Genomic DNA, 15,580 nt, shown 5'->3' on the forward strand with positions numbered 1-15,580 from the left:
CATATACTTATCAAACACTTATCAATACCTATCAAATGAGCTTTAGAAGAAGTTAATAGCACCACAATTTAGCAAGTTATGATGAAATTAAGAGAATCCTTTCGATTTTTTTAGAAAAAAGTAAAAAATAAAACATGTGCCATTTCCACAAAAGTTAAAATTTACAATAATCCCTATAAGGCTTTCTTTCTTTTAGCGTATGCAATGATCTCAAAAACTTTAACTGGTTTAGAATGCATATTTATGAAAAAAAGTATGATTTAAAAAAATCAGGATATTTAAATTTTCGTAATTTTCATTTTCTTTTGATAATAACTCAAAAAATTCTCGATATACGTTCAAAATGATACAGAACCAAATTTTAGTTTTTTCTTTAACAAATGTTTTATTGTTTTTATTATTTCTGTAGCATAAACAGTAACCGAGATAGAAACGTTTAAAGCCTTCATTTTACGGCGAGAACCATGTAACAGGTGCCCTTTAACCCTTATCTTTAAAAAACTGAAGGATCTAAAAGATTAAAATTAAAATTATTTTAAAGCCCTTGAAATTACCTTTGAAATCGTTTTTAGGCAAACGTCATGTCATACAAATTAACGGAGTTATTCTAAAAAAACAATAAATTTTTTTCAAAAATTTTTGGAGCAAAATTTTTAAAGATTTTTGGAGAATAAATTTTAATGGTATCAACTTCTTCAGCAGCTCATTTGATAGATATTTTTGAGTGCTTTAACAAATATTTAGTAAGTATATGTTATAAATGCATCGTTTTCCCATTACTTAAGTTTAAATACTTAGATTTGAGTAATATCAAAAAAAATACATTCAATTATCTATGACTCACTTTGAGTTAAAAATAAAAGATTTTTCTGACAATAAATTTATTTGGCATTTTATTAGCTTCAATTTCGGTAATTGTAACTTTTTTGTAAAAACTTATAGTTTTTGAGGTATTTATGAAAAACCGCTTTAAACCAGGCATTTTTTCCACGAAAAATTAAAATCTTTAAGCTTTAATAACTCAAAAAGTATTCATTCTATCGGTTTATGGGGTTATTTTTAATAAAATAATTTTCACCCCCGAGAAGGGGTGGCATCCACCCCCAGGAAAAAAGCGCAAGGTAGCACCATGTCACCTTTGTTCCTTGAGGTATCCTCTAACCACTCACCAATTTTCATGAAAATCGATGGAGGTTCAACGAAATCGGAAGTAATAGCTCATATCCACCTTCGGTGACTACACTACAGGTTTTGCATGCACAAATACTTCCAGGGCCCGGTCTATATGGTTAAAACTAGAAGACCTCGCTGGCTGGGACACATGGAAAGGGTGTCAAGGGACCGATGGGCGAAGAGTCTATTGTTAACAGGTGGGGGCAGAAGAAGGAAAGGTCGACCGCGGAAAAAGTGGCTGGAAGCAGCCAAAGAGGATCTACAAAGAGCGCGTTGTAAATTGGAAGATATCTGCCCTGGATAGAGTAAAGTGGAGAAAGACAGTTGAAAAATTTCAAGCCACGGGACCCTGATGCCTGCAGGCCTCATATATTAAACTTCTTGCAACTCTTAATCTAATTAAAAATTTTACTTACCATTCTTTCCGTCGAATTCGCTAACTTGATTTTGTAAATTCGGATTCTGAGGCTTCCATTGAGTATAAACGTGCATCTCTGAATCCATACCAACCACCAAAATACCATCTCTCACCCAACTAATCTGCATAGGTAATGCAGGTAAGCCATCGGCAGTTTGAAGTTCGATTTTCCTTAAAGTCATCCACTTGAAATCATCAACGAACATAGGTTGAGCCAAAGAACTGGCTTTTCTCAAAATCGGTCTGTAATTATTTAGACTTTCTTTCATAGCCTTGACATTGGCTTGTGCTAAATCTGTAGAGAGAGGAGTGTATAGCATTATTTTGCTGCCAACTGCTACTGTTAAGATATGCGATCCATCTTCATTTGAAACCCAATCTAACTGCACAATATGTTTCTGTGTTAAAGGACATATATTACCCTTCTCAGAAATAGACTTTCTCAAGGATTGTAAGGTAGTAAAGCTTGGTACGGCCAGTAAGGTTGATTTAATGCAAGGTTCGGTAGCTAAAGTTTGCCTATCATCTCCAGCAAATGTATGCAACACCTCATTAATTCTTTGTTTTTTCTTTAAAGTTTTAGAATCATATAAATAGCTCAAATCTAGATGTTTGTTAATATCGATACGTGGAAGATGGATATTTTTGAGGTGAATCACGTCTTCCAAGATCCACTCGCTACCGCCAGTAGATTCACATTCGTATATAGCAACACATAAGTTGATAAATCTTGAATCTTGATCGCTTTTATTAGGCCTGGTAAAGCTCTTTCCATATTTGTAAGCACAAGCAAGTCTTCCAGAATAAGCAACACTAATGTTTAGTACCTGTTAAAAATAAATAAATATTGGGTAAATACGTCAAAGTCCAATTGTTAAGAGCGTAGGCACAAAATTTCGAGCCAATGATTTTTAAATGCATTAATTTTTTTGAATCCTGAGGAAACTAATAAGTATTTTTGAAAAAATTAAACGCAATATGAAAGATCACATTAATAGCGAGGGCCGAAAGTCCCTGAAAACCTCTATGTTTATTTTAACAAGTTACACGGGTGAAAAAGAAGGAAAAATTTAGTGTGATTTTTAATTTCACATAACTCATTCAAAAGAGACTTTTGGTTTATTCTGAGGGACTTTAGGCCCTCGATAATAATGTAGTCTTTCATTCTGCGTTTAAATTTTTCAAAAATATTTATTAGTTTTTTTCAGGATTCAAAAAAAATTAACACCATGTCCGTGACGATGTTTTCCAAATCGAACATTCGCTATCTTTGTCTTACAACGCACTCAGTCGAACAAAATGTGTTGACAAGGATTCATAAATAATTGATTTAAGATGTAAAATGAATAAAAAGTTATTTATTCCATGAAAGGAAGTATCTTGTTGTAAGTATCTTAAGTAAGTTATTTATTGTTTATTAATTATGGAAGATCCAAGCACAGAATACACCAGAGTATATTCTGTGATCTAAGTATTTTGTTGTTAAAGATGTTCAAAATTTATCAAAGCGTTCCATACTAACAGTACCTATATTATTAAAATCACTCGAACATTCGCTATCTTTGTCATACAACGCACTCAGCCGAACAAAATGTTTTGACAAGGCTACTAAATATTTGACAAGGCTTATTCTGACAGGAATATTTTGAATTGTTTATTAAATAATATGGATATTGTATTTGATAAATAATTGATTTAGAACGTGAAATTATTAAAAAGTTATTTATTCCATGAAAGGAAGTATCTTGTTGTAAGTATCTTAAGTAAGTTATTTATTGTTTATTAATTATGGAAGATCCAAGCAAAGAATACACCAGGGTATATTCTGTAATCCAAGTATTTTGTTGTTAAATATGTTCAAAATTTATCTAAGCGATCCATAGTAACAGTATATTTATTATTAAAATCACTTTATCACTTTTTCTCTTTTCTCGGTTATTAGTTTTTATTGTATAGTATATAAATGATTGTATTCATTGAATATATAGTTAGTGAAAAAATAATCCTACTAATTAAATTAATAAATAATTTAAGCGATTATATAAGTGACGGTTATCCAAGAACATTCAAAAACTAAAAGAAATAGCCATCTCTGTGTTGCTGATGACAATTTCATTGTCAACTAATGACAACTGCATTTATATCTCCTGCAGGTTCCATACCTTAGAATTTTACTACACGTAATTTGCCGTGTTAATAAAGAAAAAGTAGGGATAGCCGTAAAATATTTGCGCCTACGCTCTTAAGATTTAAACCATACTAACCTGTCCCTCTATTTCAATGGCGGATTCCTTAATCATGTTCCATTCGCTCCAGACTTGCCCAGTATTAACTATCAACCCATCCTCTTCCAACATCAAATGACTTAAATCTTTTACTTGTTTCGGATTGGTCGAAACTGTCCAAAATCTGATGATTCCATCGGTGCACGCGGTGGCAAAACAGTAGGGTGCTAAACAGGCAGGGTAAATGGAAGCAGAACTCAAATGACCCGCAGCTGGAGTAGCATGGACTATTTCTACACCATCTGACAGAGGTAATATTTGTTTGATTTCTCTGGTTACTGTTAGATTAATATGAGGACTGACCTAAATCAACAAAATATTTTTATTGAAACCGCTACAGCAATACGAAAGCATGAAAATTGTCAGAAGCCATCAATGAAGAAGCATCAATATTATTATTTACTATAAGTATTTGTTTTCTATTTCTAATGTTTTTATTTATTTACATTAAACATTAATTTATTTTTTGTATAATCCACTTCTGCAATAATTATGAGATAGATTTGACTTAAAATGAATCAGGAATTTTTTTGTAATTTGGCACCAATGTTAACTTAGATCTCTGACGTAGATAATGACGTGCAATGGTATTTATATTATACCAACCATATTTTTTTATATCTAGTATATCTTACCTTCGAGGGTTTTAGATGCAATGATTCCAAGCTATTCTTTCTAGATAGATCATTCTCATCTTGAACCAACACAGAATCCGGTACATACATCTGGCTACTAGTAAGTGAGTACTCGGTGTCAGTTGAAGAAATGATTAATTTCCACATATGTATAATGGTATTTTGATCGGTACAGTCTAAAAGGACTATAAAGAATGGTTCTTTGAACACCGATGCTTGCTGTAGGTCAACCATAGCGTCATTGCCAGATAGGTTAATAGGAGTACTTTTTTGACCTAAAAGTATACACGTTACTTATATGAGACTAAAGAGGGAGAAAGAGATACGACAAGAGAAAGAAAAATAATAAGCAGTAGTTAGTGGTAAAAACTATATTTAAGAGGAAACAGTAGCGATCAACAGGTAGCAACAAACGCGGTCCAAGATTGCGGCTGTAATTTTGAATATTTTGTGGAGATATTTGGCACACATATTCGTAATATAATAAAAAATGGCGGTACAGAGCCCAATTTGAGAAATATATTAGAATGTGGAAATTACTATGTAATTAAATACAATATTAAAAAGGAGCCTGTACCGCCATTAAGGAGAACAAAAAAATACACTTTCTTCAAATAAACTTTTTTATCCCATTCTTAGATTTTGTGTCATTTTGGACCTACTAAAATTTTTTATTTCTAACAAGAAATCGAACATATTATAACTAATAACTAATTTGGCAACATAGAGACATTGTCACTGTCATTTTGACAAACCTGCGTCAGATTTTCTCTTATCTGTTCTGTTATCTTTATCGATATCTGTTCAGTGCAGTAGTGAATTTTAAGAATTCGGCATTGTTGTTTCATAGGAAAGTAGTGTTTTATCGTTAATTTATTATATTTTTGTGTAATAGAACTAAGTTGTTGGCCTACTTGAAAAAAAGATTATTGTTAATTGTGAGTTTTAGTTATAATATGTAGATAGGTAAGTTCTATTTTACGTAAAAATATTTCAAATTCTAATGCGAGTATATAAAGTTTTAGGAGGATTTTTTATTCTAAAAATATTATCAATAGTTTAACAAAATGGGAAAAGTAAATCAAACGAAAAATAAAGTGAAACCGTCCAAGAAAAAGTCCATTAAAACCGTGCAAAAATTGTGCGAAAATCGAAATTTGTTTCACTTCACAACGAAAAATGATTATTTATTATTGTTTTAATATTAGATAGTTATAATATTTCTCACTGCAATGGCCGATTTTTCTCACTACCTGAGAAATTGTTCATTTTGAATGTATGTAAGCAGTGAGAGAAGTTGCACATTGTATAGAATCCATAGAAAAAGGTATTTTGTGATTTTTCTCTAAAATTGATTGTTGTCGAGTTATACGCGATTTAAAATTTGAAAAATGCGAAAATAGCCATTTTCAAGGCTTAATAACTCGGTTAAAATCCATTATTATGAATGTCAGAAAGTGACCAAATCAAAGTTTATAGCCCCCTCTACAAGATCCAGCAGAAATTTTTGTCACTATTTTATTACTAAGCTTTATCTTTAATTATTAACAATGAACGCTAAGTGCGTATTAGGCGGCCGTCAATGGTGAGTGCTAAAGAGATGCACCATTCCAGCCGTCCAATGGTGAACCTCACTCGCACTCACATTGACGGCCGCCTCAATACATGGTTAGCGCTCATTGTTGATAATTAAAAATAATATCTTATTAATGAAATAATGACAAAAATTTCTTCAGGATCTTATAGAGGTAGCATTAATCTTTGATTTTTTTTAGTTTCTGACTGTCATAATATATAATATCGTATGGCATTTTTGCCTTTCGGACAGTTCCGGCACCAATTACATCTTTAACCCTGTTTCAAGTAACTAGTGTCGATGTACACTAGCCCAGGGGGACCTCCGGCTTAACGTGCTCTCCGAGGCACGGTGAGACGGCTGGTGTCATTATTGGAAATGAAAATGGTTTATCTTTAGCAGGGCTCGAACCCACGTGTACTGGCGTATGAGGCCAGCGATTATGCCGTTACTCCACGGCCGCTCGCTCGACTTTCACAATAATTATCTTTAACCGAGTTATTAAACCTTAAAAATGGTTATTTTGGCGTTTTTCAAATTTTAAGTCGCTAATATTTCGACAACAGTCAATTTTAGAGAAAAAAAGGCCCAAAGGATCTAAAAAAAATTTGTACGAAGTGAAAAAATTACACACACCGGCAAAATTAGCCGAACACCTTAAAAACATGTTTGATGTCTCGAATTTCCTAAACCTGTTGTCCGATTTGAGTGATTCTTTTAGTAAGTTATAGCCTTATTAGTTAAGATTATCGGTGTAATAATATTGTTGCTAGATAGGTACATGTCATTTTATACCGGGAGTTACAATCATACTGTGTTTTTTTTCTTAAAGTTCGGAACACCTTGTGGAATATTCTAGTATATATAATATTTTAAAATTAAAACTCGATTGTAGACTTAGTCTTTCTTAAGAGGAAACAGTAGCGATCAACAGGTAGTAAAAACGCGTTCCAAGATTGCGGCTGTAATTTTGAATATTTTTTCGAGATATTTGGCAAACGTATTATAATAAACGTAATATAATAAAGAATGGCGGTACAGAGCCCAGTTTGAAAAATATATTAATATGTGGATATTACTCTGTAATTAAATATAATATTAAAAAAACGAGCCTGTACCACCATTAAGAAGAACAAAAAAATACACTTTCTTCAAATAAACTTTTTTATCCGACGCCTAGATTTTGTGTCACTTTGGAACTACTAAAATTTTTTATTTCCATAGTAGTTCCAAAATGACACAAAATCTAGGCATCGAATAAAAAAGTTTATTGGAAGAAAGTGTATTTTTTTGTTCTTCTTAATGGCGGTACAGGCTCGTTTTTTTAATATTGTATTTAATTACAGAGTAATTTCCACATATTAATATATTTTTCAAATTGGGCTCTGTACCGCCATTCTTTATTAAATTACTAATACGTGTGCCAAATATCTCGAAAAAATATTCAAAATTACAGCCGCAATCTTGGAACGCGTTTTCGCTACCTGTTGATCGCTACTGTTTCCCCTTAACATGCTCTTTTTTGATTCATTTGCTTATGTTGGAAAATAAAAAAGTTATGTGCTTTAACAACTAGCCATGTTTTTTATCAATAAATCCTCATGGTAGGGGAGGAAAGTATGCTAAATTTGCAGTTTGTAAAGATGTCTCCTATTTAAGATTTTAAAGTAACCCCCCAGCCCACCTCCGATTTGAGTGATTCTTTTAGTAAGTTATAGCCTTATTAGTTAAGATTATCGGTGTAATAATATTGTTGCTAGATAGGTACATGTCATTTTATACCGGGTGTTACAATCATACTGTGTTTTTTCTTAAAGTTCGGAACACCCTGTGGAATATTCTAGTATATATAATATTTTAAAATTAAAACTCGATTGTAGACTTAGGCTTTCTTAACATTCTCTTTTTTGATTCATTTGCTTATGTTGGAAAATAAAAAATTTATGTGCTTTAACAACTAGCCATGTTTTTTATCAATAAATCCTCATAGTAGGGGAGGAAAGTATGCTAAATTTGCAGTTTGTAAAGATGTCTCCTATTTAAGATTTTAAAGTAACCCCCCAGCCCACCTCCGTCGGGGTCGTGTTTGGTGCCATTCGGTAGATTTTTGAAAAATATTGAATAGGTGTACTTTGCAGTTTTACGATCTGATGTTCATTTCGCGAAATATCGCAGGGTTCGTATTTAAAATTTTTAATTTACCCCCCTCCCCTCTCCGTGGGGTGTCACGAACCTCCACGAAGGTGGGGTGGGGGATTTAATTTAAAATCCTAAATAGGAGCCCCCAATTTTTATTGCAGATTTGGATTCTTTACGTAAAAATAAGCAACTTTTATTCGACACATTTTTTCTAATTATGGATAGATAGCGCTATAATCGGAGAAAAATGGTTGTTCCAAATGGAAAATTAAATTAAAAAATGAAAAGTCCCCCACTTTATGGAAAATTTAACTTAACCTTTTTCTGATTTTAGCACATACTCTTCACAATCCAATCATCATCATCATATATCATACATCTCCAAGTGGAGCAAAGGGCACCTTGCGGTGTTTCAAGTAGCATGAGGAATGATGGTGAGGTTGCTAGTCCCACGCATCATCTGTTGAGTTCCGTCCAATTTTGTTTACTAGTTTTCTCCATTCTCTTCTGTTTTTTGCTATCTTTTTTGCATCGTTCCATGTTAAATTATTTTCTTTGAGTTCTTTCTCTATTGTTCTTTTCCACGTATAAGATGGTCTACCCATTCTTCTTTTGCCTTGAGCATTGTAATGTAGAGCTTGTCTAGCAATATTTGTTGCTGGTTTTCTTAAGGTGTGTCCTATCCACTTCCATTTCCGTTTTTTTATTGTATGTTCTATCCTTTCTTCATTTGTTATTCTCCACAATTCGTCATTAGTAATTTTGTTTGGCCAAAATATTCTCAGTATAATACGTAGGCACCTGTTAATGAAGGATTGTATTTTCTGAAAGAATTTTTTATGGTGTTTCCATGTTTCTGCTCCATATAACAGGACAGACTTTACATTAGTTTCAAATAATCGTAACTTTGTTCTTCTGCTGATGTTTGTCGAGGCCCATATCTTGCGCAAAGAGTTGAAAGCGTTTTGTGCGAAGCTTATTCTTTGTGTTATGTCCTTTTCTGTGCCTCCTGTTGTGTTTAGCAGACTGCCCAAATAACAGAAATCTTTTACTTCTTCTATTTGTTTCCCTTCCAAATATATATTGTTTCCGTTCGTTTCCCCATTTGATAGTATTTTCGTTTTTTTCGGATTTATTTTTAAGCCGGTTGTTTTTGCTATGTTGTTCAATCTGGTGATTTTGTTTTGCATGTGTTGTCTGTTTGATGTTATGAGACATATGTCGTCAGCGAACTCTAGATCCTCTAGTTTTGTAAATGGTGACCATTGTATACCTGTTTTTTTATCTTCAGTTTGTTTCATTATCCAATCTATGACTATTATAAACAATGTCGGTGACAAGACACAGCCCTGTCTTACTCCTTTTTTTATGCTTATTTGTTGGGATAGTTCCCCTTCATGTTCAACTCTGGCAAAACATTCGTCATAGAAAAGCCTTATTACTCTTATATATTTGTCTGGTATTCCATAGAGTTTTAATATCCTCCACATCATATTACGATCTATTGAATCAAACGCTTTTTCGAAGTCTACAAAGTTGATATAAACTTCCTGATTCATTTCTGCTGATTGTTCCAGGATGATTCTTAGGGTATTTATATGGTCAATACAGGAACTGTTCGGTCTGAATCCTATTTGGTTAATTCTTAATTTTTCATTTATGGGATCTTTAATTCTCTCCAATATTATTCTGGCCATTATTTTGGTAGCTACAGTGAGAAGAGTGATTGGTCTCCAGTTTTCGCATAGTGTGAGATTTCCTTTCTTTGGTAGCTTTATTATAACTCCTTCACCCCAATCTTTTGGTATCTTTTCCTCGATCCAAATTTTTTTAAATATTAAGTAGTACATATCCACTGAGAAGTTTAAGTGTGATTTTATCAGTTCTGCGGGAATTCCATCAACACCAGCCGATTTGTCGTTTTTTAAAAGGTTTATAGCATACCTTATTTCGTCCTTCGTAAATTCGTCGTTTCTTAAGATTAATGTTTCGTTTCTCTCAGTTTCTTCCATCTCTATTTGTGATTCAATTCCTTCTTCATAGAGTTCTGCGAAGAATTGTGTCCATCTTTGGGCAATTTCTTTTTGACTTGTGAGTATTTCTCCTTCTTTCCCCATTAGTTTCGTTCTTTGCTGGCTCTTGCCCCCTTTAATTTCTTTGGTTATTGCGTAAAGTGTCCTTGTGTCATGCATTATCGCTGCTTCCTCTGCTTTTTCTGCCATTTGTTCCATATACAGCCTTTTATCTGTTCTGGCTTGTTTTTTAACTTCTTTATTTTTTTCTGTGTATTTTTCCTGCATTTCTTTTTGTTTTATCGGGTTTGTTGTTTTGATCAATTCAGTTTTGATTGCTCTTCTTTCCTTGATTTTTGTTTTAGTGTCCAGCGTTATCCATGGTCGATCAGCTTTCTCCTTGCACCCTAATATCTCTTTCCCCGCTTCCATGTACGCGTTTTTATATATTTCCCATATACCTTCAATGTTAGATTTTCCTACTTGTTCCAAGTTCCCCACATGCCTCTCCAACGTTTGTTGGTATTTGTTTGTTATGCTAGAGTCTCTTAATTTATTTGTATTGAATTTTCTATGTTTTTTGTTTGATTTATAATTTGCCTTGAGGCTAATTTTTATTTTTGCTCTCACTAATTCGTGGTCTGATGCACAGTCGGCTCCTCTCATTGTTCTCACATCTTGTAAGGAATTTTTCCACTTCTTTTCAATGAGAATGTGGTCAATTTGGTTTTTAAATTTTCCTCCTGGTGACGTCCATGTTGTTTTATGGATATTTTTATGTCGGAATAATGTTCCCCCAATCATCATATCGTTTATCGAGCAAAGTTCTATTAATCTCGTGCCATTGTCATTCCTTTCTCCCATGCCATGAATCCCCATTACATGTTCCTTTCCATTATTATTAGATCCTACTTTGGCATTCCAATCCCCCAAAACGATTTTTATATCCCGTTTATATGTTTTTTGTATTTTTGCTAGCAACATATACATCTGGTCGTAGAACTCTTCCTTTGTTTCATCTTCTTGTTGATTTGTTGGAGCATACACATTAATTATTATTAAGTTTCTAAATTTGCTTTGAAATCTTCCCCATATAATTCTCTCAGAGACATTCTCCCACTCCATTAATGCTTGGGCCGATGCTTTATTTAACATTAATGCCACCCCTTTTTCTTTGTCTGAGTTTATATCTTTGCCAGAATAGATGACAGTAGTTCCACACTGTAATTGGATTCGTCCTGACCCATTCCATCTAGTTTCACTGATCCCTAGTATGCTTATGTTGTATCTACCCATTTCTGTTGCTATCTGATGTGCTTTACTTATTTCCGCCATTGTTCGTACATTCCAACAACCTATAAATATGTTTTCCCTTGTATCAATTTCTCCTTCTATTGATTTCCAAGTTGTTTCTATTTCTTTTTTTCTTGCTATTTACCCTATTTCTCCCCACCTTGTCTGTTTGCAAAACCATACTCATATCCATTTCGCGCGATGTTGTTTCCGTTTGTTGTTCTGGTTTTAATCTTAGTTTTTTGCTGGATGGGTTACTTTCATCATTTTTTCTCTTTGGTCATTTTCGCTGTGTGGAGATCTATCACTCATTGTTCTGGCTCTAGTTTTATCTATGGGAGTTTCTGCAATATTTTCCTTTCTTTGTTCATCCGTTGGCCATGTTTTGACTTCTTCTATTCCGTATTCATCTCCGTTTATTATTAGCTTGTCATATTTAATCTTCGCATTATATCCTTTTGTTCTTGCTTCTTTCATGTGCTTTAAAAGTATTTTTCTTTGTTCCAAGATGGTTTTTGGGTAATCCTCATTCACGAACCATTTTGTTCCTTTTAATTTCCCGCTTGCCTTTAGGATTTCCATTTTTTTACTTCCACTTGTTGGCTCAACAAGGACCGGTCTTTCCGAGTTGTTAGTTTTACCGCCTAATCTTCTAATTTCTGTTGTCTCTTGGTCTGTTCTGCAATGTACTTCCATTTTGTTCATGACTTCCTGCACTTTGTTTGACAACATTTGGGTATCTTCATTTTCTGTTTCTTCAAGACCGTATATAATTAAGTTTTTTCTCTTCATCTCTCTCTCGATTTTCTCCATTCTATTTCTCTGTTGGTTTATTTCTTGCTTTAGTAGCATATTTTCTTTTTTGAGCTCCTGGTTTTGATTTCTTAATTCTTTAAGCTCTTTTTGGATTCCATCCAATTTTTGCTCTATTCTCGTATCCCTTGCTTCCATTCTGTCCAATTTTTCTCGCAAATCCTTTATGAATTCTTCCATGTTGTTACTATTTGACTGTGGGTTTAGGGAGAATTTCCACAAAGTTTGCGTCTCCCGCACGGTTACCGCCGAAAACCTACTGCAATTCAGCCCTCAGCCCGTACGGGAGCTGGCTTGACTTGCTTCGTTCTCTCTTTTTCTTTTATTTTTTCGTATCCTCCTAGAACCGACTCTGGGTATTCAATCGTAGTCAATTAGATACTAAAGTATATTTCTACACAAATAATTTGGCTGTCTGCGGTAAGTGCAAAAAAAAACCGAATCGACTTCGTGGAGATTTTTACCCTTCTTATACTGGCCTATTTAAAAAGGTATTTATTTCTTCCTTCCCTATTTCTCCGTGCTTTTTCAGATTTGGCAACACCGCCAAAAATTGTTCAGCGATTACCTTCTTATGGAATTAAATAATTAATTGTTTTGTTTATTTATAGCTAACCTTGTTTTTTGACTTGCACTTACTCTGCAGGTTTTATTCACTTAAAAATGTTTGTTTCACTCCGAAATTTTGATGTACACTTCGCTGTTGTCTTTAGATACGACTTGGTATGGTCTTTACATTTTATTTTCACTTCCGTTTTAAGAATTTTCGCGATTTGTTCACAGTGATTTTCGAACTTATTTATCTAGGCAAACCAACGTTGCCACTCCCCTCACAATCCAATAGGTTCCCATAAAGCTCGAGTAACTGCAAATTTAGTATACTTTCCTCCTCTACTATGAGGATTTATTGATGAAAAACATGGATAGTTGTTAACGCACATAACTTTTTTATTATCTCACATAAGTAAATGAATCAACAAGAAAAATGTTAAGAAAGCCTAAATCTACAATCGAGTATTAATTTTAATATTTTACATGTGCTAGAATATTCCACAGGGTGTTCCAAACTTTAAGAAAAAAACACAGCATGATTTGTACACCCGGTATAAAATGATATTTACCTGTCTAGCAACAACATTATTACAACGATATTCTTAAATAATAAGGCTATAACATACTAAAAGAATCACTCAAATCGGATCAGTGGTTTAGGAAACTCGAGACATCAAACATGTCCCATTTTTAAGGTGTTCGGCTAATTTTGCCGGTGTGTGTATTTTTGCGAATTTGTTTAAAATCATTGTTTATCGCCAAACGTCACTAAAATCATTCATTATTGTACTCATTTGCCCTCATTTTCGGCAGTAAAGTAACACTTTGTTGTATTGAAAGAAGAATGTTACTTTACCTGCCGCGATAATTAATCAAATTAACCGAGACTGAATGTAAGTGGTCAATGGCAGCAATCGATTATTTATTTGAGTGAAATTAAAATTTATTTACTTTAATTATTAAAAATATTGTACAAAATTTATCTTATTATTAATAAAATTTATGTCAAAAAGTAAAATTCTGTAGTGTTTCGCAATTATATTCATACAAAATAAATCAAAACTTTACAAATTTAGTAATTAGATAGGTATACAATATTGATAACTATCGATTAAACATCAATACCGGCCATCATGCAAAAGTCATCTGTCATTACTGTCATTACTGTCATACGAATTTTTTATTTCGTCTAAAATTAAAAAAATGTCCTCAACAATTTTGTACGCACCACCTCAATACTCTTTATCGAACGCGTCTGTTCCTCTGCTCGTAATATCAGACTCGTTCGATAAAGAGTCACTTTACTGACTGACTTTACTGAAATTGGTTAAACAATTTTTCGACCGCGGTACCGCCTGACACTGTGTATTTGTTATACGGATGTATTTCTTTGAGTAAGTTTGTGCAAAAAATCGAATCAGAATAATTTACCTAACGGGGGCGACGTTACAGACTATACGAATAAGTAGTTCAAACGGTCAAAACAAAGAAACGCATACTCATCAAAAATGCACTTTAGATTCTCGTATAATCAACATTTACTGAATCGATCCAGGAAGAGTCAACTCAAACTAGTAAAAGTTGATTTAAATTTTTAAAATCAACTTTTACTGCTCGTTTCAGTTGGAGTTGACTCCAACTAGTTGGAGTCAACTCTAACTGAGAATCAACTTGAACTGTAACATATACATTTGAACGAGACACTCAAATACTATTTTTCTACATAATGTCCTAACAAATTCAGGCACTTATCATAGCAACTAGCTTTGAAATACCATTGTCATAAAATTCTGCTGCCTGAGACTTCAACCAGGTGTTCAACGCCGGTCCGTAGCTCCGCATCGTCATCACAGCACTGCGTCGCAAGCCAGGTCTTCATTGCTCGAAACAGGTGCTAGTCGCTAGGTGCAAGATCCGGATTATACGGCGGATGAGGAAACACCTCCCTCTTAAAAAGAAGAGACAAGTTCATCAGTCACAATGCTTGGTCGTCCACTTCGTTCTTCATTGTGCACATTGGTTTGGCCACTTTTGAATTTAGTGCAAAATTGACGCAATCCACCTTCAGTGATAGCCCTCGTAATTTGAAGACAATAATTTGATATATTGAACCTCCAATATTATGAATTTATGACAGACATCAGTTACCATTGGTGAGATTGGGGATTTTCCAATCTCGCCAAATGTAATAATGACGTCATAAAACTCGTCACCAACTCTAGCCAATGACATGCTCGCTATAATTGACATAAACTTCTCCCGAAGTTATATTTTGTTGCTACATGTTGATCGCTACTGTTGGTTCTTAATAACAAATAATAAAATTGTCATCATCATCATTGGTTTGACATCACTTTTTGGCCTTGGCCTGTTCAAAAATTGTGTTCCATTCTGATCGATTTGCGCTTTGCTTTTCCAATTTTTTGTTTCTGAAACTGTGATATGTTGTTGTATTTGTTCTTTTCCTTATGAAAAACGTAAAGTTAATTTGTTTACATATGTAGTCAAATTATGAATCAAAATCATCTTAAAGTTTTAAACGGTTTCTCTCTCTTCAATCCAGACCCCCGGAGTGAGTGTAGTGGTCGCCGTGATGTCGTGTATTGTCAGTCTCCAAAGACCTCTGTCTCTGGTCATTTCTTTTAAACTCATGTATAGGTATTTTGCATATTCCTAAAAGGACG

At 33.7% G+C, this 15,580-nt stretch overlaps 1 protein-coding gene across 4 annotated transcripts in view; it reads right to left on the bottom strand.

The window, feature by feature from the left end:
* Nucleotides 1-15,580, bottom strand: part of LOC114335387 (dmX-like protein 2) — a 257,436-nt gene that overhangs the window by 146,319 nt on the left and 95,537 nt on the right. For all 4 annotated transcript variants that reach the window (XM_050656400.1, XM_050656403.1, XM_050656401.1 and 1 more), the window contains 3 exons: nt 4,512-4,786; nt 3,856-4,179; nt 1,590-2,418 (listed from right to left, as the gene is read on the bottom strand). In XM_050656400.1, coding sequence (XP_050512357.1) covers nt 1,590-2,418; nt 3,856-4,179; nt 4,512-4,786 — 1,428 coding nt within the window. The remainder of the gene's footprint in view (nt 1-1,589; nt 2,419-3,855; nt 4,180-4,511; nt 4,787-15,580) is intronic.

This window comes from Diabrotica virgifera, chromosome 7 (genome assembly GCF_917563875.1).
Source record: "Diabrotica virgifera virgifera chromosome 7, PGI_DIABVI_V3a".
NCBI lineage: Eukaryota > Metazoa > Arthropoda > Insecta > Coleoptera > Chrysomelidae > Diabrotica > Diabrotica virgifera.